The sequence below is a fragment of the Jaculus jaculus genome, chromosome 7 (genome assembly GCF_020740685.1).
Source record: "Jaculus jaculus isolate mJacJac1 chromosome 7, mJacJac1.mat.Y.cur, whole genome shotgun sequence".
NCBI lineage: Eukaryota > Metazoa > Chordata > Mammalia > Rodentia > Dipodidae > Jaculus > Jaculus jaculus.
Genome location: NC_059108.1, coordinates 122,192,403 through 122,218,131, shown reverse-complemented (window position 1 = coordinate 122,218,131; position 25,729 = coordinate 122,192,403). Strand labels below are relative to the sequence as shown.

Genomic DNA, 25,729 nt, shown 5'->3' with positions numbered 1-25,729 from the left:
AGACAGATAGAGGGAGAGAGAGAGAATGGGCGCGCCAGGGCTTCCAGCCTCTGCAAACGAACTCCAGATGCGTGCGCCCCCTTGTGCATCTGGCTAACGTGGGACCTGGGGAACCGAGCCTCGAACCGGGGTCCATAGGCTTCATAGGCGAGCGCTTAACCGCTAAGCCATCTCTCCAGCCCCAAATTTTTTATTGATTTGAGAGCGACAGACACAGAGAGAAAGACAGATAGAGGGAGAGAGAGAGAATGGGCGCGCCAGGGCTTCCGGCCTCTGCAAACGAACTCCAGATGCATGCGCCCCCTCGTGCATCTGGCTAACGTGGGACCTGGGGAACCGAGCCTCGAACCGGGGTCCTTAGGCTTCACAGGCAAGCGCTTAACTGCTAAGCCATCTCTCCAGCCCAAATGACCCAAGTTTTATTCCCCAGTGCCCACATAAAGCCAGATGCACAAAGTGGCGAATGCATCTGGAGTTCATTTGCAGTGGTTAAAGGCCTGGCATGCCCATATTCTCCCCCTCCTCTTGTCTGTCTGTCATTGCTTGTAAATAAAATAAATGAAAAAAAAAATTAAATCCATGGCTTCATAGCTCCAGTTTTATTTCACCAACCACACTTTGCAATAGATAAACATACCCCAAGTCCTATTGTGTGACAGAGCCTTACAGATGCCCAGATACCTACTAGAAAGGTATGTGGTAGTTTTTGCAGGCAATGTGAAAGACTAGGAGCATTTTGTGTGGTGCTGCAAAGGAAGGAGGGGCTGGCCAAATGCATCCTTCCAGTGTGACAACGTGTTCCATAGACACTTAACACCTCCATGGTCCTAATTCCAGGCCACGGTATAGATCAGTGGATCAGTTGTGAATGCCATTTAAGAGCCTTCACCTACAGTGGCACTATAAAGATCTACCTCCCTCAACTGTGGCTTAATCTATAAGCATTCCATAGGTCCTGACAGATAAGGTAAAAGTCGAGCGCTAACATAGCTCCCACTGCATACAGGCTGTGGCTGTTGACCTACATGGGCAGACAGAGCTGGTGGCAAGCTTGGCAGCACTTCCCTGTCCCTATACTGAGCTAAGAGACTCTTCCCTGAATACCGCACAGCCACTGACAGAGACAGGGCTGTGAGGACCTTATTTCCAGACTCAAGGTTGCAGGTAGCTTTCTTTAGCTGCATGGGCACATTTAAAAATTGATTTTTTTATTTATTTGAGAGTGACAGAGAGAGAGAGAAAGAGGTAGGCAGATAGAGAGAATGGGTGCGCCAGGGTCTCCAGCCACTGCAAACAGACTCCAGACACGTGAGCCCCCTTGTGCATCTGGCTTACGTGGGTCCTGGGGAATCAAACCTCGAACCGGGGTCCTTAGGCTTCACAGGCAAGCGCTTAATCGCTACTCCATCTCTCCGGCCCTGCATGGACACATCTTTAATGCTGGCCTGGGTAACACCTGTGGCTCTGTACCAAACAGGCTACATGAAAATTAGACACCCACTGGGCAGTTCTATGCACACCATGTGCATCTCTAAGCAGAGGGACGGGCGGCTATGCACAGAGGTTACCACCTTGACACTTCCTTGCAGGCAGTGCTCCAGGTCCCTGCCGGAAGGATCATCCGTGAAGAGGGCAAAGCCAGAGTGGGATGACTTTCTCATGCCTGTCTCCTGGTTTAGCCGCTGGAGGAATTCATCAACTGTGGAGGAGCCATCAAAACCAACGACCTGTCAGGGGAGAGGCAATATGACCCCAGAGAACTTCCCCAAGGAGCTCCCTGGGGATCGTGGAGGGGCTGAGCACAGCAGGGAAAAGGAGCAAGGGGGAAGGCAAGAGGCCAAAGCCAGCTGGCTTCCCTGTACCCATGCACAGGCCCAGGTGTGAGGAACCTGAGCCTGCCCACTATAAACTGCAACTGGGCAAAAGCCCTGTCCCTCCTTGACTGCCAGTCTTCTGGGGGCTCTGTCTCATGTCATTTTCTTGGTCAGGGTCTCAGCTTCCCTGTTCACACAATGGGTCCCAAAGACCTACCTCGAGGGCACCCAACAGTGAAGCACTTTTGGGATTCAAGCACCTCTATCCATGTATGCTTCCACCAACTGTGCCCCTGGTTTGCATATGATCTGAAAGGCTTAACACCCACCTGACCCAAAGGCATTCACTGAACAATGATGTGAGAAGACTGGGGGGTGGATCTGCGAAGATGGCTAAGCAGTTAAAGGCACTTGGCACTTGTTTGCAAAGCCTGCTGACCTGGGTTCAATTCCCAAGCCACTCACATAAGCTGGATGCAACAAGTGGCACAGACATCTTGTGTTCACCTGCGGTGGAATGAGGCACTGGTGCACCCATGTAGCACAACACAAACAAATATTGAAAAGACAGCGAGAACCGGAGAGGCGGCTTGGCAGTTAAGGTACTTGCCTGCAAAGCCGAAGGGCCCCAGTTCAATTCCCCAGGACCCATGTAAACCAGAGGTACAAGGTGGCCCATGTGTCTAGAGTGTGTTTGCAGTGGCTAGAAGCGATGGTGTGCCCATTCTCGTTCTCTCTCTCAAATAAATAAATAAAAATATATATTTTTTAAAAAGATAGCAAGTGCTCGGGGCATCCTTACCTGGTAAGTCCCATTGGCAAAGTGCACGGGGATGCTGAAGGGCAAGGAGTGATGGAAGGGGTTCCGCAGCAAGATCGACACCACTTCCATACGAGACGGCCGGGCCTCCCGTTCCCCTGTTTGCAGGGTCCTCTCCACTGCCCGCTGGCAGTAGGTGGCGTACTGGCCAGTTTCATTTCTAAAATAAGGAGAAGAGGGTGGGGGGCATACCAGGGACTCTGTCCATCCCTCTCTCTTTGGCACCTGGGTTACGCACCCAGACTTGGCCAGGACAAAACCTGGACGCAGCTGGGCAGATGGTGGGTATGGACCTGTCACTGAGGACCTGTCTGGAGCAGGGTGCTGCCGTGGAGATTTCCTTCTGTCTGTTGTTTGGTGGAGTATGGAGGATTGTACCCAGGGCCTTGTGTGAGCTAGGCAAGCATTCTGCCACCGGGCTATGTCCCTAGCCCTGGCATGGCTATTTTCTTGCAGAAGCCACCTGCCAGCGTGTGGACCCGTGGACCGAAAAGCTGAAGCATGCCTCCCCTCCCCGTGCCCACTTGAGCAGAACGAGATGGGTGTGGCCTCCCAAACCTGGGCAAACCTCAGAGGGGAGGTATACGGCTACTGCCCTAGGTTGTCCCCCTGGCCCTGATCCCTTTCACCTGTGCCACCTGCCACCAGCACGGGGGTGGCAGAAGAGATGCTTTTGCTCACCTGGGATCTGCGTGGCGCTGCAGCTGCTGCCTGACGTACCACAGGAAGTGATGCTGGGGCAGGAAGAGCGGGGCACACAGAGCCAGGAGCTGCCAGCACTGCCAAGGGAAGCAGGCAGCGTGGGATGAGTGAGGGTCGTCCACTGAACTGCACAACCTTCAGCATTCTTTGCCCACGCCAAAAGCCCCCACCCTCCTGTGGGCGCTGGGATGACCACCTGGATCAGGCTTTGTCCAAGATGGCAACCACAGTCTGAACGTGCACAGAAAGGGCAGCCACGCTGAAGCAGCTTGGAGCGTAGAGACAGCCTACGCGCCGGCTTAGAGATCACCTGCTCAGGTACCCCCTGCCGCCTCCCTCAACTCTTGGGCAACCCTTGCCAATGGGTGCAGCTGGTGTTCTGTCCCCGGGGGACGCCCACCTGCATGAGAGAGTACTTCTGAGGTGGGCGGCAGCTGGTCTGCTTCATGAGCTGGCAGTAGATCTCGCTCTGGAGCTCGGGGTGGACGAGGCAGACCTGCAGCGCCGTCTGGGCCAGGGACACGTGGTAGTCCACCGAGGCGGCTTCCACGGGCACATTGATGAAGAGCTGGCAAGACTGCAGGCAGAGGCGGCCCTTGGTTACTTTCCTGACATGGAGTGACGTCTGACCCCAAACCGAACCGAAAGAGAGGCCCAAGTTCACCAATTGATGGTTTTATTTGTGCATGGTGTATGGGCTTAAATATTTCCATTACATAAGCAAGACGTAAGTTTGTCACATATGCAAAAAAAAAAAAAATTGAGACAGGGTGTACAACGTAGCTCAGACTGGCATGAACTCCCAATCCTGCTTCAGCTTCCCAAGTGCTAAGATTACAGGCTACACATATACTACCATCTTTGGAGCCCAGCAAAATGACTTAAAAAAAATAAGGGGGCTGGAGAGATGGCTTAGTGATTAAGCACTTGCCTGTGAAGCCTAAGGACCCCAATTTGAGGCTCGATTCCCCAGGACCCACGTTAGCCATATGCACAAGGGGGCATACGCATCTGGAGTTCATTTGCAGTGGCTGGAGTCCCTGGTGTGCCCATTTTCTCTCTCTCTCTGCCTCTTTCTCTGTGTCTGTCACTCTCAAATAAATAAATAAAAACAAGCAAAAAAAAAAAAATAATAAGGAAATTCAGATGAGCAAAAAAAAAAAAAAAAAAAAAAATCCTGCCAGGTGTGGTGGCGCACGCCTTTAATCCCAGCACTCGAGAGACCGAGGTAGGAGGATCGCCATGAGTTTGAGGCCACCCTGAGTCTACATAGTAAATTCCAGGTCAGCCTGGGCTACAGCGAGACCCTACCTCGGAAAACAAACAAAAAAACAAACAAAAATCCTCAACAAGGTCAGAATCTCTGCCATCCAAAAGCAACAGTCAGCCTGGTCTTTCCCGCTGTAATGTCAGGATTTGGAAAGCAGGGTAGCTCTTCAAGGGAGAATTCTCACGGACCTTTCTCAGGGCCCCAGAACCACCTCCTACCTGCAGAAGGACCACATTCCTACCATAAATGAAGTCCGGGGAACCCCGTGGGAGCGTTCTTTCCTTCTCTACACCCCCGGTGGGTCACCCCGTAACTACATGGGTCTCGTTCACCATGATGGGCTCAGGCGGTACACGGAGGAATGCGGAGGCACCACCAGTCGGCGCGCCTGGGCTCCGCTCCTGCATTACCTTGAAGAGCTTGAGGGCCTCGGTCTGCAGGGCTTCAGAGGGCAGGGTGGTCAGGGAGGCGCACAGCCCGTCTCTGCTGTAGCACAGCATGGGGTGCTTCCACAGCGGGGAGTCTGCACGCAGCACACACCAGAGAACAGCAGCAGTTACAACACAGGAGCCAGCGCCCCTCCCACCCGCGCTCCCAAGCACGGCTGCACAGGAAGGCAGCCAGCTGTGCTGGCGCGGGGGGGGGGGGGGGGGGCGGGGGGGCTGCAGTAGGGGTGAGTGAACAGGTTATGAGTGTTTCTAAGCACGTGTGTGTGAATGCACGGGAGGCCTTACTTATGGTGTCAGGTCTGGTTGGAAGAAACATGTATCAGCCGGAAACAGACGATCCTTAGAGCAGGAGAAAAGGTGTGTGTGGTGTATGCCTCTGGTTAGTTCCTGAGGGCCCTGAGAATATGTAGCAAATACAACCCCCCGCCCCCCACACACACACAGCCCAAACATAGATTAACCTAAACCAGATTTTTGGACTTCATTTATTAACAAGCTCTTAACTACAAATTAACCAGCTGCCTTTTTGCTTCAGTCCTCTGCCCGGCCAGCAAAGTGGCGGGTGCAACAGAGTAACACATTTACCCACATTTCTGGAAAGTCTGTGTGCCAGAAAACCTCCCATATACAGTGGTCACCTCCTCAGGATTTTGGCCACAGACAGCAGTGCCCTAGAGTGTGGGATGGGAAAGCCCCTCTGTGACTCAGGCACAATTAATGTCGCTATGAGGCATGGCAAGTCGAGCTTTCTTTGGGTTCGTGCCCAGTAAGCACCCAGCCACCTCCCTCTAACTCAAGGCCACCCCTGCTTACCTGGGTCTCCCTCACCGTCCATCAGTTTCCCGATGAGCTGCTCATAGACAGTGCCCACCTTGGCACTGCTGCCCCCTGCGGCCACTGTGAGGTGGTAAAGCCATGTATCCTGGGGAAGGACGGAATGCTATTAGGCACAGACGAGGTAATAAGAGTGAAGGCAAGAGTGGGATTCAGGGAGGGGTACAGCTCAGAGGAAGAGCACTTGCCCAGTATGTGTGAGGCCCTGGGTTTGATCTTAGCATACTTCCAAAAACGTCTGTATTTTAAATCTGGGCATGGAGGCTATGGTGGTTTGATTCAGGTGTCCCCCATAAACTTTAGCTGTTCTGAACGCTAGGTTCCCAGTGGATGGATATTTGGGAATTAATGCCTCCTGGAGGGAGTGTATTACTGGGGCGGGCTTATGGGCGTTATAGCCAGTTTTCCTGTGCCAGTGTTTGACACACTCTCCTGTTGCTGTTGTCCACCTTGTGTTGGCCATGGGGTGATGTTCACCCTCTGCTCATGCCATCATTTTCCCTGCCATCATGGAGCTTCCCCTCGAGCCTGTAAGCCAAAATAAACCTCTTTTTCCCAAAAGCTGCTCTTGGTTGGGTGATTTCTACCAGCAATGTGAACCTGACTGCAGCAGAGGCATACACCTGTAATACCAACATTTGGAGGCAGACCCAGTGGGATCTCGAGTTCAAGGTCAGCCTAGGCTTTGTCTCAAAAAAAAAAAAAAAAAGGTGGACTTTAGCTAGTTGAGTTGATATGAGTCAAGGACCCTGGTCACTAAGAGGTAAGACTCAGGAGCAGGTGAACATAAGCCCAAATTTCCACATTTATGGCTGTATGACTTGGCCCTAGGAGTGAAGAAAAGAGCTGGTCATGGGGAATGCACTCAAATAGTGATGTCCTAATTCAGAGACTATTAGCTGAACTGTTCGAGAGGAAAATACATTTGAATTTTGGAAATCTGAGAACAGAAAAGGGAAATGAGAGTACAGGTCTAACCCAGCCACAGGGAGCCAGCTCCTCCTTACCTTTTCGTGCTTGGTGCCTATGAGGAGGTAGGAGGGGCTGTGCTCTGGGGGCTGGATCACCAGGGTGCAGTGGGAGGAGCGCAGCCGTCCCGCTCCTCCAGCCTCATAGTCCTCATCCGAGTCACAGGACCGGTCAACTTCCTCGATGCGAGCATCCCGCACAGGCAGGTGGCCCAAGGGTCTCTGTGGACACGAGAAAACAGGGGACAGGAGAGTCTCCTTTTTCTGAATCCTTAGTCATTGTAGGGCTGGCGGGGGCTGGGGGTCACGGGTCCGGACAGGTGGCAGATGAGAAAGTGGAAACTGCAACATCATGGCCAGGCAGAAGCACCGTAAGACGCCGGAAAAGCGGACCACGCACACACAGGCCACGACGCTGGTCACGGGCTCTGGAGGGAGCCGGCTAAGCTGCCTTTTGCATTTGCGGGTTTGGTGGGGCAGAAGGGGAATCTGGGGGCTGCCTGTACATGCAGCCACCGTACCGTGGGCTGGAAGAAGTAGGATCAAGTGCTGGCAGGAGGCTGAGGAAATAAATACCTTGTCCTCGTGACTCCGGTAGTAGTAGAAGGTTTTGCCAACAAGAGCACACCAGACCAGCTTGGAGTGGCCATGTTTGACCTGTAACAGAGATGAACTAGCTTCATCAGAACCAGAGCACACAAACTTAAGCCAGGACTGGCGATGAGAAGCCACGGGGAAGACAGCCACAGGTGGGTCCTCGAGATGCCACTCGGCCTTCCTGCTAGTGGAACTCTTTCACAGCAAGACTGCCGGGCTACACACCCAGTCACCCGTGGGCCACTCAGTGACCCGTGACCTGCCATGGAAAGATTATACGGGAAAATCAAAACACGGACATAGAAGGAGCCTGCTCGTTGGCAGAGGCTAGAACTGACGGAGTGCTGCAAGGTCACTAGGAGCCATGGAAGTGTGAAACCCGCAGGCAACCATCAGTCTCTAGGAAAGAGAATCGGAACATGGGCAGACCCATGGGGAGGCCGAGGCAGAGGAAGAGAGCCCGCAAGCACCCAGCCTGCTGAGCACTTCAGGCCTTGGCTACGGCTGGTCTTCTGGGCCTGTCAATGTGCTTCCTTGCTGATTTTGCCTCACAGGGGTAATTGGTGCTCACTTAACCCTTTGCAACCAGTAAGAAGCCTAACTCAAATGTCTTTGGGGCAGGCCTGGGACACTACAAGTCTTTGAATGGAGGCGTACCTGTCCCACCCAGTTCGCTTCTTCCCACTGTTTATCCTGAAGCAAAGTGGGTACATTATGGGTGGCAACCCCTAATGACCTCACAGTGGGGAGACGCATTCCTTTTCCTCCTGCCTTGCGAGGAGTTGTTCTAACAACCCTGACGCGTCATCGTGATCTGTGTTGTCAACCACCGTGAGGCAGTTCATGTAGAAAGAGCCTGGTGCCCCTCGGCACTCCCAGTGCAGCTTCCCACTGCTCCCAGACCCACCCTCTACCTTGGTCAGCCAGCCCTTCACAGTGGGCTTGGCACCCCCATGATGCAAAGCTGGAGGCCCAGTGGCCTGGACTTTTAGCAAGCTCTGCAGGACCCGGATCCACTCTTCTAGCAGGCTGGGTGAGTCCGCCGTCAGGTAGTAGGTTTTCTTCTCAGAGATGAGCTGTGAGGAGTGACAGATCAGAGCCAGCAATCACAAACCAGGCTTTGAGGAAACACAGATCTGTCAACCCAGAGGACTTCCTTCTTGCTCCTCTATTATCCTTTCCTCCTCATCTTTGCACCATCTCTCCATCTCATTTTTCTCTCCTTTCACATGCTAACAATCCAAGATCATATCCTGCCCACTGTGAAATCTTTCTTTCATGTTCACTTTTTCCAGTTTTGCCTCAACCACAGTCATGTCCAAACCCAGCACCATATCTGCCCAAAACTTACATATCTATCATATATATATTTGTATATATATAATAGCTATTATATATGTATATGTATAATAACTATTATATATGTCTATATATAATTATTTTATATATTTATTTATTTATTTATTTATTTATTTCGAGGTAGGGCCTTGCTCTAGCCCAAGCTGACCTGGAATTCACTATGTAGTCTCAGTCTCAGGCTGGCCTTGAACTCATGGTGATCCTCCTACCTCCAAAATGCTGGGATTAAAGGTATGCACCATCACATCAGGCTCCAAACTATGTTTGCTATTGTCTTTCCTCTCAAATTAATAAAAATATTTTAAACTACTTCTGCTAACAGTGGGCTCACCTGGAATGTTTGCGCACCCTCCCCGCGAACAATTTGGCAATGAGAGTTCAGATCCACTTGGCCTTGAGGCTTCCGGATGACATCACTCTGCAGGGAGAGGCGTAAGGGGGCAGCGTTGGGAGTTATGGAGGCCTCACAGAGCAGCATGCCCTCCTATCTTACTCCAGATCACAGGCAGTGGTAGTGATTCCCAAACTTCCCTGACTGTGGTACGGTGTGGCCATTTGTGCTAGATTCTGATTCTAGTGACATAGAGATGTAAGTAGGAACATGAGCCTTCCACAAAAAGGATGGAATGAGGGCCGAAGACATGGCTCAGCAGTCAAGGCACTTGCCTATAAAGCCTGATGACCCAGGTCTGATTCTCCAGTAGCTACATAAAGCCAGATACACAAAGTGACACACACATGGAGCTTGTTTACAGTGGCAGGAGATCCTGGTGCACCCATTCTCCTCCACCCCCCCCCACCTCTTTCTGTCTCTCAAATCAATAAAAAGTTTTTTTAAGGATAAATGAGCCTTTAAAATTGGATCAAGCCGGGCGTGGTGGTGCACGTCTTTAATCCCAGCACTTGGGAGGCAGAGGTAGGAGGATTGCCCTGAGTTCGAGGCCACCCTGAGACTCCATAATGAATTCCAGGTCAGCCTGGACTAGAGTGAGACCCTACCTCGAAAAACCAAAAATAAATAAATAAATAAATAAAAATTGGATCAAGCTAGGCATGGTGGTGCACATCGTTAATCCCAGCACTTGGAAGGCAGAGTTAGAAGGCTCCCTGTGAGTTTAGAGGACAGCCTGGGATTACAGAGTGAGTTCCAGGTCAGACTGGACTAGAGACCCTATCTCAAAACAACAAACAAGTTGGATCAAAAGCCACCAGTTTATCACTGAACTATAAAACATTTAAGTTCTTTTGTTATGTATGGGGTGCCTATAATTCCAGCTATTCAATAGGCCATGGCATAAAGATTCTAGAACCCAGGAACTTGAGGCTTGCCTGGGCAACAAAGCAAATTTCAGACTTATGCTATCCTTTCCAGAGTCACTGCAGACATTACTAATTGATAGTGGCTTGTTTCTTGTAGGGGAACACATGTCTAGCATTCTTAACATGGAGGTAGAGACAGTCACGACTAAACAAACGTAGATGCACAAGAGACAAGGACCTTTAGTCCTCTTTTAAAACATGAGAACTGGTTCTCTGGAGAGATCCTGCCAACCTAGTTCCCAGTGTCCAAGGCTTAAGTCCAGACACTGGAGGAAAGAGTAGAAAGCAATGAATCTCTTAGAACAATCCAGTAGAGGTGAAGGCAGCCTGGAAACAGACCTTCTGCAGGGTCAGGCATGAGACAATGTCAGTTCTGAAAGGAGAAATCACAAGCCAAATAGCATAGAGCTGTCTTGATAGTCCCTGCCTCATTTCACTGTGAAAATAGGTAGACTAACCCCTGTGCAGCTAGAGCCTCCAAGGCCAGCCAGGCTGCTTCTCCCACCTGCCAGACTCTCACCCTCTGGCTTCAAGCCATACTATACTGGCCCCTCTTCCAGCCCCTCATACAGTTCTGGGGCTCGGGTGGGGTCCTTGTGATTACAGTCCTGGGTAGAGACTCACTGGGTTCTTGTAGTACAGAATCTGTCCCTGTCTCAGGACAAACCAGCGCCTCTTCCACGTCTTCACCCGGCTCCCCATTTTCAGCAGGTAGCCCGACTTCTCCAGTGACTCCTGAGAGGTGAAAGGAAAAGGGACAGAAGGGCGAAATCCCTTGAGGCTTCAGGACACCACAAGGGCCAAAATGGTCTAGCTAGGCCACTGCTCTGCTCTGCTTTTTTTTTTTTCTTTTTGGTTTTTTGAGGTAGGGTTTCAGTCTGGTCCAGGCTGATCTGGAATTTACTATGTGGTCTCAGGGTGGCCTCAAACTCAAGGCGATCCTCCTACCTCTGCCTCCTAAGTGCTGGGATTAAAGGCGTACGCCACCACGCCCGGCCTAATCTTTTTAATTAATATTAGTGAGTGCCTATTCTGAGTATTTTCCAGGCTGTACATCCTACTGCATCAAGGATGGTGATCCTGCCAGGGAAGGGCTCCCACAATCACTGGGGAAGGAACACCTGGACCTCTATGAGGATGTGGCCAATGAGGGGCTGTAAGTGGAAGAGAATGGCCAGAAAGGACTTCCGGAAAGTGTGGTATTTGAACTGGCCTCTGAAGGGAAGGCTAGCTTCTCCTTCAAAGACCAGCTGAGGAGGAGAGGGGCCATTCCAGGCATTGTGGGTAGGACAGGGCAGGCATGTGGGGCATATCTCTGAGCCTCAGGCTTGTCAGCAACAAAACAGGGAACTAATTCCAAGAGGATCCTGAGGACCAATGAGACATGAAGTGCAGGAGACGCCCAATGGTGTTGGCTGACCTCAGGATCCAGGGTCTGGGAGATCAACAAGGTACAGAGGCAAACCTTCATGGGATGGGTACTTGGAGCTCCGGAGCGGTGGGCATTTCCATGAACAGACACCCCCAGCCCACTCTCTGAAGACCCCTCCCTCCAGGTTCCCTTATCTCCCACCTTTTGTGTGGGGTGCGGAGGCCCACGAACCTCTGCACGGGTCTGCTCCCACCCTGTGTCCCTTGGCACCCCCAGGCATGAGGCTGTTCCCTTCTTACCCCGCTGAGGCCCAGGCCGTCCGTGGAGTAAGTTGAGGTGCGCTGCAGTTTGTGTTCGGGCTCGGAGTAGTCACTGTCCAGTGAGCAGGCATCAGGGGGAATGGCGTAGTCACCCTCAGAGCTCAGTGAGGACATGGACACCCCTGGCCATGGGAGGAGGAATCAAGGCTGAGGGCCCATACCTTCGCCAGTGTCCCACCCAGGAAATGGAGGGGTTTCATTGCCCTTCTAGCATCTCCTGAGGCTGAGACTGACTATGGGACTACTAGGGATCCCAGGCAAAGATCAAGCAGGGAAATCTGAGGGTCCCTTCCTGCTCCCCTTCTCTGTACCTCTCTTGATGGCCCGGGGGCTGCCTAGTCCACTGGTCCTCCTGCACTCCGAGCAGGGGACTGACAGCCGGAAACTGGCCTGAGAGCCGCAGTCATCGTCGGAGCTGGAGGCCTCATCCACGAAGGGCACGCTGCTGATCTGCGTGGCTCTCTGCAAGACAGGCCCCTCCCCCACTGCAGCACAGGCTTCAAAAGCAGCCCCCTCCCACACAACAGCTGCACTTGGCTCCAAGGGCCCAGGATGTGGCCCACGCAGCCTGTCTGCGAAAACAAGGGGGCCATCGCCCAGCTAAGGCACTCACTCATCAGTCAGCTGTCCCAGCAGTGAAAGGTCCCCTTGTGACATTATTCCCATGGCCTTATCTCAGTGCTGCTCCTTGGGCATCGCTTCACACCTCCCTCACCCCATCTTCTGTGGTCCCCCAAAAGCTCCCTTGCTTCCTCCACTAGGGGGCCATAAAACCATGCACAGGGCGAGTGTGGGACAAGAGCTCTGCCAATGGGTGGGTTGACACTGAGACAGGGAGAGAACTTCAATGGCAAACACTCAAGAAAAGGCGACCTCAATGTTCGCGAGAACACGGCAGACTGCAGCAAAGAAGGGTCTCCAGTGTGACCAAATGTTTGTACTTATTTTGGTCCTGTCTTTTATGGAGCTAAGGCAGAATGTCGAGCCTCACCCTCTCTAGGTTAGCACTCTACTACGGAGCTACATTTAGAAAGTTATTTGGTGAAATCTGTCAAAATCTAAAATATTCATATAACTTGCCCAGAAATTCTACCTCTTTTTTTAAAAAAGTTTTTATTTATTTGTTTATTAAAGACAGAGAGAAGGGGAGAGAGAGAGAGAGAGAGAATGGACATGCCAGGGCCTCTAGCAGCTGAAAATGAACTCCAGGCCCATGTGCCACCACGTGCATTTGGCTTATGTGGGACCTGGAGAATCGAACTTGGGTCCTCAGGCTTCACAGGCAAGTGCCTTAACCACTAAGCCATCTCTTCAGGCTAAATCTACCTCTTGAACGCCGTCATAAAGAACTACGTACAAATAAACACCAGGATATATATGCACAATGATGCTCACGGCAACATTGACTTTAGGAAAAGGCGCGGGGCTGGTGAGATGACTCAGTGGTTAAAGGCGCTTGCTTGCAAAGCCTGAGTTCAGTCCCCTGGATGGCACATGCATCTGGAGTTCGTTTGCAATCGCAGAAAGCCCTAGTGTGCCTTTCTCTCTAAGAAAATAAAAATATTTTTTAAAGGAAAATAAAAAGGCAAGGACAATAACCTACTGTACATCTCTCGAGGAAATCGTAGGGTAGTTACGTTGTGTCTACACCAGTGACTAATACCCACACTCATGGTGACTCAGCTTTTTGTAAATGTAGGAATGACATGTGTGCAGTACACGTTACAGCGCAACCTGCCGCCCTTGCAGTCAGTGCATGCAATAAACTTGTTTCCTTCCAAAAGTGGGGGGGGGGATCAGCTCCCTGGTCAGGGTCATCGTGTGCAGGCACCTGACTCTCCAGCTGCCACCCAGGCACTGCCCGGAGCAGCCACCTCTCCCGACAGGGACAGCCCCTCTTGACCCAGCTGTTTCTTACCCCCTTCAGGGCTGCGTAGACAGGCACGGTGATATTCTTGTAGACCAGGCCGGAGAAAGGCCCAGGGGATGTGAGGGAAGCAGGGCTTGAAGCTGAGGGGAAAAGAGGAATGAGGTAACTGAGGGTGCAGAAATCAGAGAGGAGCTTGGGAAGGTGGAGAACTGGGCAGCAAGACGAGTGAGGCCTTCCCTGTGGGCTCCCCCTCCCTTCTGCTCCCCTTGCCTTCCTTTGGGGACCACGATTTCCCTTAGCAAGTGAGCAGCCAACACCACAGAATCCAACTGCCTTGCTCTTTAACCATTTTCTCTCCAGAGAGGCTTGCATTGTGCCCCACTGTGGCCAAGAAGAGTTACAAACCATGTACCCATCACCATCACCGCAAGGATGCTATGGATGCCCCCGACTCTCAGACCAATGGGTGGGGTTCATCTGAATCAGAGCACTCGGGGCTCCTCCCACCCAGACCCTGTTCCCCGGAAGGAAAGCATGGAGGACTCCTTCTATGTGACGTGTCCCAGCTCTGCCTGACTATGACCCTGGTGTCTTTTCCTCCCAGCCAGGCGGTAAGCTGATGGCCACTTCCTTTTTGTCCCTAGGCAGTCCTGGCTGCCTGAGCAGCACCTGCTAGAGAAGGGAACAGGTGCCAGGCCTGCCGAGGACATCTGGTTCTTTCAAGCCTCATTTGGACTCACCGCAACAGGCAGCATTACTTCGGGGAGACATGTCTGACAGCTGCATGCCCGATGTGGCCATTGCGTAGATCCGACTCTCCTGAAATAAAAGGTCCCCTGTGGTCAGGGCCCAGGACTGTATCCACCTCAGCCCTCCCAAGAGTGGAGGAAAAACATGATTTTAAAAGTGGACAGATCTGGGTCCATACCCAGGGTGGGCTGGTTACTGACTGAGGGATCTCAGACAGGTTTCATCATTTTAAAGCCTCATTTTCCTCAGCACTAAAATAATACCGACCTTTCAAGAGGTCACTGTGAAATCAAGTAAAGTAAACATTTAGCTCCCAAGACATAATTCATGGCCAAAAGTCAGTTCCCTGACTGCCACCCTTCCCCTTGGACAAAGGAAGCCCAGTGATGACACTGTGCTCTGGTTCTCTGAATCGTACCTGCTTTAGAGACCCTCAGGACTTAGGATCTCACCCCCAAAGTTGGGACTAGGGACAGTGTGGAAGTCACAGCCACAAGGTGATGTTCTTTTGTAATTCAGCTGTTGGAAGCTAGGACACACTGTCTTTCAACGGTAACATCAGTGTTAGGCTTGGGGCCAACCTTCAAAGGTTCTGGTTTAGCCCAACAGGGCTGAGAACCTTGAGGTAAAAGACACTTCTGTGAGAATTCTGGCCCTGAGCGGGCCCCGGGGTGGGGTTGCGGGGAGGAGTGAAGCAGGCTCCTAGGCCAAAGAAGCTTTGCTCCCAACAACCTAGAAGGCCCCACCCAGGCTGTTCCAGATCTGTCTGCTCCACTCACCCTACAGGGAAAACAGATTCACTCAGGTGACTGGTGAGTCACAGGTGCTGACAAGGAAGGTCACCCAGGCTGGCCCAGAGAGGCAAAGGGAGGCCCTGGACTGGGAGTGCGGTGCTTAGGAATGGGGCCCCACCCACAGTGGGGCCACAGCTCTGGAGATCTGGGGGTGATGGAGCATAAGGTGGGGAGATAAGCACAGCTTTGGCAAGATGGAGGTAGAAAGCCAGTGGGGGGAGCACCCAGGGCTCACATCAGAGAGACAGGCACCCACCCAGGGGATCTTGAGTGAGCCATCCTTTCCCTGAGGAGCAAGTTACAAAGATGGTTATAAACAGATAAATTCTCCTTCAATGGTATTGTCCATTCTTGGGGTTCCTGGGGCACAGCCAAAAACAGGGAGGGTGAGTGGACACTGCCCCTAATACCTTCATCCCTGGAGTGACGTTGGTCCGCCCCATGGATAGTGCTTCTGAAATAGCTTACTGTTTGTTTTAGTAAATTTTATTTATTTATTTGAAAAAGAAAGAGGGAGAGAGAAGAAAAATGGGCACACCAGGGCCTCCAGCCACTGTGAACGAACTCCAGACACGTGCGCCCCTTGTGCATCTGGCTTGCGTGGGTCCTGGGGAATTGCCCCGGGTATCCTTTGGCTTTGCAGGCAAACAGCTTAACCACTAAGCCATCTCTCCAGCCCATTGTTTTCTTGAGGAAGGGTCTCATTAGGCGGCCAGGCTGGCCTCGAATTCCTGGGCCCACACGCCTCCCGCCTGAGCCTCCTTAATGCTTGAACTCCAGGCCCCCAGCACACCTGGCTGAAGCATTTTATGTATTTATCCTCACCTCTTTCTCTACTCTCCCTCTCTCAAACACATATACACACCCTTAACATGTCTAGGCAGAAGATAAGAGCCTCTTATCTCTTAGACATCACGGTGAATGGCTATATTTTGGCAATATGGCAGACATGAGCAAGACTTTTTCTCGGGAAACTCCTGCTGAGTGAACCCTCCCTGGATTCACCTAGCTTGTGGTGCAGCAAGAAAGAAGAGGCTCAGCAGCCACGGGGGGCACCTGGCCTTCCCTCTGTGCTAAGCCCTGGCCAATGTTCCTGCGTGACTCCAGCATCCAGGACCAGGTCAGTCGTCACTGCTGAGACGCAGCCCAAAGCCGAGGTGGGGGGGCTCCCTGAATCAGGACTTCCAAAGACGACCCTGGACTACTAAATTTAGGAGCCTCCCAAACAGCGGTGTGAGTGCCAACCCCACCTGCAGTACCCTATTCCCCAATGCCAGGAGCCGACCCCGAGATGTCCCCAGAGGCGCTCGTACCTTTGAGACACTGGGTCCCACCATGAGTTAAAGACTAACACTTGCCGTGACACAGAACACTGGAGCTATGCCTCAAGGCAGCCACTACTGAAAGCCTCTGTTCCTTAACTAACGACGTGACCTCAGGCAAGTGGCTAACCTGTGGTGACAGGAGTTTCTGGTCCAAGTAAAACACCAAGGCCAACGCCTCACACAGGTGAGGATCCTTCTGCGTGCCAGGCTCAGGAGCTAATGCCCTTGAAGCCCTCCTCTCGCCCTCCCCGCTGACCCGTGAAAGTGTAACGCCCGCCTTCCCTGTTCCATCTTTCTCTCACAAGGATGGCAGACACGGAAGTGGAGGGAACCAAATGCAGGATGGCCTCCTGTCCCCACCATGGGCCTGCATGGTCGATCTAGGTCCCAAATCACTGGGTGCTAAAGCACTTCCACCAATTATCATTTTATGGAATGTTACTTAGAAAGAAGCTAAGGCTCGGAAATAAGAAATAGCAACACTGACATACCACGCACAACTTGCAAGCACTTGTTAAGCATAAGCAATTTTAATCCTCATAAGACCTCTCTATATTACCCTCATTTTGCACACAGGGAAAATTGGGTCCAGAGGCTTAGTAACTAGCCCAGGGTCACATAGCAGTTACCTCCAGTGGCTTGATCCTGGGATCTGTGCTTTTGTTGTTGTTTGGTTGGTTGGTTGGTTTGGTTTTTCGAGGTAGGGTCTCACCCTAGCCCAGGCTGACCTGAAATTCACTATGGAGTCTCAGGGTGGCCTCGAACTCACGGAGATCCTCCTACCTCTGCCTCCCGAGTGCTGGGATTAAAGGTGTGCGCCACCACACCCGGCTTTTTTTTTTTTTTTTAAATACATTATTTATTTGAGAGAGAGCAAGAGAATGGACATGGCAGGAAGTACTGCCACTGCAAATGAACTCTAAGCACATGCACCACTTTGTACATCTGGCTTTCTGTGGACACTGGGGAACTGAACCCAGGTTATTGGGCTTTGCAGCAAGTGCCTTTAACCACTGAGGCACCTCTCCAGCCTGCATCTGTGCTCTTTCACCTGTATACATACCAGCTCAAAGAGTTACAAAAAACAGCCGGGCGTGGTGGTGCGGGCCTTTAATCCCAGCACTCAGGAGGCACAGGTAGGTGGTTCACTGTGAGTTCAAGGCTACTCTGTGAGACTACACAGTGAATTCCAGCTCAGCCTGGACTAGAGCGAGACACTACCTCAAAAAACAAACCAAAATTTAAAAAAAAAAAAAAAGGAGTTACATAAAGTGCAAATGAGAAGTATGTATCACATGGAAAGTGCAGGAAATGACAGCAAGTTACCATCAGTTTTCCAATTCGGGCTCGGCCCATCCCTGGCTGAGGCAGGCTGTGTTACCAGCATCCCACGGCCACTGTGAGGATGAGCTCATCTCATACTCAGCATGCCTATCCTCAGCTCTGACCCCTGCCCAGCCCAGCCCAGCCCAGCACAGAGGACACCTCTTACCCATGATGGGAACCGGTGCAGGGGGGGTGTGGGTGGCTTGTTCTCCAGCTCAACGTCCTCCGGCTCAGCTCTGGGAGCCTTCAGGCTTTCTTCTTCTTCCTGTCTCCCTCCTGGAGGTGGCTCCATCTCCATCTTCTCTGGTTCTTCCCGAACTTTAGCTCTGGCCTCTAGCTTGGAGAGGCGGGAGGGGTGGAGGGCCGACAGGGCCCCTATCTCAATGCTCACCACATGATCTAAGTGTCCAGGGCCCACCTGGGGCTGGCTGTGGTGCCTTTTGGCCACCTGGAAGCTGTCTCGGAGGACACTGGGAGCCCGGACCTTTGGTAGGGTCAGGCTACTACCAGGGCCACCTTCCCTGGCAGAGGTCTTGGTCCCAGGGAGTGTCCCTCCCTGAGCCATGGCCAGGCCCTCCTTGTAAGAGGCTGACCCACATCTGGGGGTGCGAGGCTTCATGCGCAGCTGGTTAGGAGAGCCCTCTCTTCCCCGATGAGGTTGAACAGTTTTAACCTCTGCTCGTTCCCCAGGGTGGACCAAGCTAGAATTTGAGTCCTCAAGGCTTTGGGCTTCAGACATGGAGTTCTTGCTCTGTGGGGTACCCAGGGGCGATCCGGGCACAGCTGTCTTCAACTCTTGGGTCTTGGCACCACCACCTTTCCCCATAGGTGGAGCTCCTGGCCCTGGAGGGACACAAGCCCGCTCTGCGGTCCCCTCATGAGCCACTAGCAGTTTCTCCGAAGGTGCCACCTGAAGAGCTGTGGTTGGGGCAAAAACAGGCACATTGAGAACTCCTATTCTGCCCCGCACCCGGCTGAGCACCCCTACACGTGGCCTTCCATACCTTCCAGTGCATCCTGAAGGGCTCCCACCTGCTCTGCTAGGTGCTGATTACAGCTCTTCAGGCGCTGATTCTCCGTCTCAAGCTGGGCAGGAAGGAGGATTAAGAGAGTAGAGCTCAGCTAGAAAGCATACACTGAGCTTCCCTTCCCAGCAGTCAGTCCATAAATAAAACCATGTTGCCATGCAGGGCTGAGCCACATGTCTCAGGAGGACAGCGAAAGAGGAGGTGTGTGGGCCTTTTCCTAAACTTCAAGTCCCTTTCTAAACAAACGTTGGAAAGAGTCTCTTTTTTTTTTTTGTTTGTTTGTGTGCAGTGGCAAGGTAGCATCTGGCACTAAACACAGCTGCAGCAGGTGATGATCTACAAAAATGCATGGGCAGGGGGGCAAGGAGGGCACAGGCTGCCAGGGGCTGAGAGTTAGCGCTTGGTGGGTACAGTTCTGTCTGGGAGACAGGTAGTGGCAACAGACGCACGCTGCTATGTGCTTAATGCCTCTGAATGGACACTTTAACAAGCAGTTCACGTGGTGAATTTTATGTAGAACTTAGCACAATTCTTTTAAAATTTCACAAGAATGGAGAAAGCAAAGAGAAAAGGGAGAGAACAGAGGGGAGGATAAGTGGGTTTATTAGAAAAAAAAAAAAAAACCTGAGAGATTTTCTTTTTCCTGGGTGAGGGCGTTCGGAGAGGCTTTTTAGAAACCTCACACATCCCAGTGCCCTGTCTCAAACCCAAGGTGAGGCTAGGAAGCTTCAGGAAAAACAGAAAAGACAAAAGGAAGGGGGAGGGTTTAAACTGAATGCAGGATAAATGGTTAACAGAATGAAGGGGAGGCAAGGCACCATAGGGAGGGAGTGGGGCACTTGGAGAAAGATAAGACCCCCATGGGGAGGTTCTGACTCACCTCTGCTAATTTTACCGTCACCCATTCCTTGATCTTTGCAGCTTTTTCCTGAACAATTTTTGCTTCTTCGGCTCTCATTTGCTTCTGCAAGAAAGAGAGGGCCTTTAGTTAGCTCAGCAGTCACCAATACAAAATAACTGGAGGCGAGAAGCCAAGAGAAGGAACAGTAACTGCCTGGATGGGGGTGGGCCAACAAGAGAAAAAAATTAATTCAGATACGATTGTTAAAAATATTCTTCCTAGATAAGACTGGGACTTCCGGTTAAGATGGCGGCGTAGGTACCACGCCAAAGCAGCCTAGGGGGGAAAAAGACCAAAAAAACTCAGCAAAATACACACTTTTACTAAAAAGTGAGGTGTATAGGAAATTGAAGCGGCAGCAGGGAAGTAGAAGAGTTCTAGAGCATCCAGAGCCCGCACAGGCGGGAAAAGCGGCTCCGGCAGCTCGGCCAACCGCCGCGCCCGCAGGGCAGCAGAAAACCGCCAGACTCGGCTCGAGCCGCAGGAAAAGCCAGGTGCGGGATTTTCCCCTCACACCGCGCTCTCCGCAACTCGGGACACGTGAGGGGAGAGCGGCAGTGAGCAATGGAGGAGCAGACCGCGAGGTAGAAGAACGCTTGGAGCAGCGAGACAACCAGAGCAGCCGCGGCTCCCTCCCCTCCCCCACCGCCTGAGCCCAGCTCCAGCGAACACAGCAGCGGCCCGGGACCCGGGCACGCCAACTTGGGCTGACAGCGGGACCCAAGCAGGAGCAGAGTTCGGCAGCAACATCAGCGGCTCCAGCACCGGTAACAGCGGCCCCAGCAGCAGCAGACCCAGGAGTGGCAGCAGCAGCAGACTCGGCAGCAGCAGCTTCAGGGGGAGCAGCGGCAGTGGACACAGCAGCGGCAGCTTCAGCAGCGGTGGTGGCTCCGGGGGTGGCAGCCACAGCAGCAGCAGAGGCAGCAGCAGCGGCTCAGTTTGCCCCATAGGAAAAGCAAGTGCCCAGCTCCAGAAATCAGAACAGCAGCCCAACGACCCAGGCAGCAACTTGACTGAGACCAAAATCACCCAAGGTAACTGGGATTGCAACAGGGAAGGGTCTCACTTGGTCACAAGCTGACTTGGATCCCTCAACAGACCAGAAATCTAAACCTCTTTGTTGATAGAGGATCTGGTCATTATAATAACTACTCTTGCATACATACTCGGGGCTGTTTTTGATTGAATGTGTACAGTGTTTAGTTAAATTTTAGAATCTACCTGTATTTTATTCCACTCAGCCTGCTTGAATACTCCTATAGCAGGGAAACTCAACCCCTAAGAACATCTTTGTAGATACTCTGAGAGTCTTAAGAGCCACACCTAACACCTTAAGGTCCTACCCTGAAAATATATTACATCAAATCAATTCATACAGCTAAGAATACACAGCTAGCTAGAAAATCCAAGCATTAACTTAATCCAAGATGCAAAAATATATACATTATAACACAAGAAACACTAAAAAGCAAGACGATATAAATCCACCTAAAAGTATTAATGCATCAGAAATGTCCTCCAATGAGAAAGAGTTAGAGGAATAATTATAAATATGTTCAAAGAGGTCAAAGAACACATGAAAACAATCAAAGAAGAAATCAAAGAGGAAATCAAAGGAATCAAAGAAGAGGCAGGACACCAATTTAATGAAATAAAGAAGGCAATACAAGACATAAATAGGGAAATAGAAATAATAAAGAAAAACCAGTCAGAATTACTAGCAATGAAGAACACAGTTAATGAAATAAAAAACTCTGTAGAAAATCTCACCAGTAGGATGGATGAGGGAGAGGACAGAATATCTAAGCTAGAAGACCAGGTGGCAGACCTAATGCAGTCCAACAAAGAGAAAGACAAACTTATAGAAAAGTATGAGTGGGAATTTCAAGATATTCGGGACACTATGAAAAGATCCAATATAAGAATTCAGGGCATAGTAGAAGGAGAAGAACTCCACTCCAGAGGCATAGTAGGCATCTTCAACAAAATCATTGAGGAAAATTTCCCCCAAATTGGGAAAGAGGTGCCAATACAGATACAGGAAGCCTTTAGAACCCCAGCCAGACAAAACCCAGAAAGAACCTCTCCTCGCCATATTATAATCAAAAATATTCTTCCTAGCCGGGCGTGGTGGCGCACACCTTTAATCCCAGCACTCGGGAGGCAGAGGTAGGAGGATTGCTATGAGTTCAAGGCCACCCTGAGATGACAGAGTTAATTCCAGGTCAGCCTGGACCAGAGTGAGACCCTACCTCAAAAAACCAAAAAAAAAAAAAAAAAAAACAAAAAAAAAAACCCTAAGCCTAAGGGCTGAGATATGTGGCTCAGTGATACACTGGTTGCCTCATGTATTTAAGGCCCTGGGTTTGGATCCCTAAACCAAAAATATTCTTCCTGGGCTGAGAGAGAGCTTAGCGGTTAAGGCATTTGCCGGCAAAGTCAAAGGATCCCGGTTCGATTCTCCAGGACCCACATAACCCAGATGCACAAGGGGGCGCACGCGTCTGGAGTTCGTTTGCAATGACTGGAGGCCGTGGCATACCCATTCCCTCTCTTTCTCTCTCAAATAAATAAATAAGTAAAATATATTTAAAAAATAAAAAAAGTATTTTTCCTAAGTATAGTGTTACACACAAGTAATCTCAGCACTCAGAAAGTTGAGGAGGAGGATGACAAGTTAAGAGATTAGCCTGGACTGGGACTGGAAGATGGCTCAGCAGTTAAAAGGTAGAGATGAGCAGGGCATGGTGGTGCACACCTTTAATCCCAACACCCGGGAGGCAGAGGTAGAAGGATCACCGTGAGTTTGAGGCCACCATTAGAGTACAGAGTGAATTCTAGGACAGCGTGGACTAGAGTGAAACCCTACCTTGAAAAAACAAAAAAAAAACAAAAAAAAAAAAGGTAGAAATGAGGGCTGGGGAAATGGCTTAGTGGTTAAGGCATTTGCCTGCGAAGCCCAAGGACCCCCCCCCACCCCCCCATTTGATTCCCTAGGACTCCCGTAAGCCAGATGCACAAGGGGGCGCACACATCTGGAGTTCATTTGCAGTGGCTGGAGATCCTGGTGTGCCCATTTTCTCTTTCTATCTGCCTCTTTGTCTCCCACTCTTTCTCAAATAAGTAAAATATATTAAAAAGGTAGAGATGAGCTTGAACTACACAGCAAGATCCTGCTCTGCTCAAGAACTAAAAAGCGATATTGTATAGTACAATGATTGAGATGGGGAGGTAATATGATGGAGAATGGAATTTCAAAGGGGAAAGTATGGGGGGGGAGGGAAGGAATTACCATGGGATTTTTTTTATAATCATGGAAAATGTTAATAAAAATTAAAAATAATAAAAAATTAAAAAATTAAAAATTAAAAAAATTTTAAAAAAAGAGTGAGATTGGAACCAAACCACTTGTTAAAAAAATAAAGCCATTAGTCTTACTAGATTAAACCAAGAAAAAATAAAAATAAAAAAAGAAAAGAGTGAAAAAAAAAAAAACCTAAAAAGCAAGGGAGGAGAGATGGATCAGTGGCTAAAGGTGCTTGCTTGCAAAGCCTGATGAGCCGGGTTTGATTCCCCAGTACCTATATAAAGCCAGATGCTTACGTGGCACATGCATTTGGAGTTCATTTGCAGTGGCCAGAGGCCCTGGCTCACCTATTCTCTCTCTGACCCTCTCTGTCTCTGTATCAAATAAAACAAATTTAAAAACCTAAAAATCACCACCACCAACAATAACAACAACAACAAAAACCTTACAGCAGGAAGACTTTCTTCAGCATACTACAAATCCCCCAAATCCAAATCTCTATCATCACTATGAATTACTGTATTCCAGGAGTGCCAGGGATGCCGCACGCTTGGCATAGCGCTTGCCCAGCATGCACGAAGCCTTGAAGGAGTATTTTCCCAGAGAACACGTTATTTGGATAGTTCCTTTTCAGCTTAAAATTATTTATTTATTTATTTGCAAGGAGAGAGAGAGAGACTACTCCAGATGTATACATCACTGTGCCTTTATGTGGGTACCGAGGAGCTGAACCTTGGTCATTAGGCTTTGCAGGGAAGTGTCTTAATGGCTGAGCCATCTCTCTAGCCCTGCTTTCCAGATTTGAAACTGTGTTTTTGTAAAATAAGGACCACCTCATTTATCTTAAAAAAAAAAAAAAAAGCTGGGAATCCAATCTCCAGTACCACATAAACTGATTATGGTGGTGCAGAGCTGTAACGCCAGCACTTGGGAGGCCGAGGTAAGAGGATCACAGTATGTTCAAGGCCACCCTGAGACTACATAGTGAATTCTAGGTCAGCCTAGAGTAGTGAAACTCCTACCTCTAAAAACAAAACAAAAAAACCCAAAGCCCAACTGGGGTTATAGTAACCCAGCTACTCAGGAGACTGCAATGAGAAGATCAATTAAACCTAGGAGTTCAATACCAGCCTAGGTAACATAGAAAGGTCCTGTTTAAAAAACAACAAAACACCGAGGAAGTACTGCACCACAAGTGACACACATACAAAGGGCTATTTGAAACAATCCAAACACCCATGCAAAGGATATGAACAAGAAGACAAAAACAGGAAAGCCCACGAAAAGCTGCCTAACTTCAATCATAATTTTAAATATACAGACCTAAGTGAGACATCACTTCCCTTCAAATGCTGCTCCAAATGTCAAGAATACTGGGAGAAACCCCTCTTCTACAAATCCACACGGTTTTTGGGGAGACAATGTAATAACCCCTGTCACCATTTCAAATTCACACACCCTTAACCTACCGAAGCCACTATTCAGCAATCCCTTGCTGCTGGTTACTTGAGAAGGAAGCACAAGTGAGAAGACTCAGAAGAGAACTTGTCTACCAGCAAGAGGTTGGCTAGGTAAACACGGCACAGGCCCAAAACAAGAAAAATGCTGCACTTTCTCACACACAAACATTAACAGTGAGGAGTGAAAATGCAGTACTGGGGATAGACAAAAAAAAAAAGCTGTTTGTCACTTTAGACCCTTATGGTTGACTTGTATTTTTTACTTTAAGTATATATTACCATTACAGTTAAAAACAAGTCTTGGGCTGGAGAGATGGCTTAGCAGTTAAGTGCTTGCCTGCAAAGCCAAAGGACCCAGGTTCAGTTCCCCAGGACCCACATAAGAGAGATGCACAAGGTGGCACATGCATCTGGAGTTCATATGCAGTGGCTGGAGGCCCTCGTGTGCCTATTTTCTCTCTCTCTCTCCCTCTCTTTCTGTCTGCTTCTCTCTCTCTCTCAAATAATAAATAAAAATAAAAAATATTTAAAAAAACAAGTCTAACTTAGCATGTAACAGTGTTTCCATGAAATTAAAGCACCCTAGGATAGAATGAAATGTGCACTTTGATTCTAGATGAGGCTTGTTTGTTTTGAAACATTAGGCTGGACCTCTAGAATGGGGGATGGGCCATCCCCCTTGCTGGGCCATTCTGGGGTTGCCAATGAGAACCAGTCCCTAATCTAAAAAGCAGAGAGCAGGGGCTGGGGAGATGGCTCAGTGGGTGAGGTGCTTGCCACACAGAAGGACCCCTTGATCTTTCTGGCTAGCTAGTCTAGCCAAATCAGTGGGGTCCAAGTTCGGTGAGAGACCCTGTCTCCAGCAGTAAGGTACAGACACTGAACTACAAAGAGTCGCCATATCCATGCTTATTGTGGCGAATCAGCTAAGACAGTCATTGATAGATGAGTGGATAATGAAAATGCAGTAAAAGCTGGGCATGGTAGTGTACACATTTAATCCTAGCACTCTGGAGGCAGAGGTAGGAAGATTGCTGTGAGTTCAAGGCTACCCTGAGACTACATAGTGAATTCTACGTCAGCCTGGGACAGAGCAGCAAGACTCTTCCCTTGAGAAATTAAAAAAAAAAAAAAAAAGCCGGG

General features: G+C 50.2%; 1 protein-coding gene across 1 annotated transcript in view; it reads right to left on the bottom strand.

The window, feature by feature from the left end:
- The window catches only part of Plekhh1 (pleckstrin homology, MyTH4 and FERM domain containing H1), a 60,698-nt gene that overhangs the window by 7,177 nt on the left and 27,792 nt on the right, over window positions 1-25,729 (bottom strand). The window contains exons 5-22 of the mRNA XM_045155398.1: window positions 19,799-19,882; window positions 18,895-18,976; window positions 18,057-18,808; window positions 14,436-14,514; window positions 13,744-13,835; window positions 12,137-12,287; window positions 11,805-11,947; window positions 10,758-10,868; window positions 9,145-9,231; window positions 8,369-8,530; window positions 7,434-7,514; window positions 6,897-7,079; window positions 5,869-5,977; window positions 5,017-5,129; window positions 3,737-3,913; window positions 3,316-3,413; window positions 2,617-2,794; window positions 1,572-1,727 (exon numbers count right to left, since the gene is read on the bottom strand). Coding sequence (XP_045011333.1) covers window positions 1,572-1,727; window positions 2,617-2,794; window positions 3,316-3,413; window positions 3,737-3,913; window positions 5,017-5,129; window positions 5,869-5,977; window positions 6,897-7,079; window positions 7,434-7,514; window positions 8,369-8,530; window positions 9,145-9,231; window positions 10,758-10,868; window positions 11,805-11,947; window positions 12,137-12,287; window positions 13,744-13,835; window positions 14,436-14,514; window positions 18,057-18,808; window positions 18,895-18,976; window positions 19,799-19,882 — 2,838 coding nt within the window. The remainder of the gene's footprint in view (window positions 1-1,571; window positions 1,728-2,616; window positions 2,795-3,315; window positions 3,414-3,736; window positions 3,914-5,016; window positions 5,130-5,868; window positions 5,978-6,896; window positions 7,080-7,433; window positions 7,515-8,368; window positions 8,531-9,144; window positions 9,232-10,757; window positions 10,869-11,804; window positions 11,948-12,136; window positions 12,288-13,743; window positions 13,836-14,435; window positions 14,515-18,056; window positions 18,809-18,894; window positions 18,977-19,798; window positions 19,883-25,729) is intronic.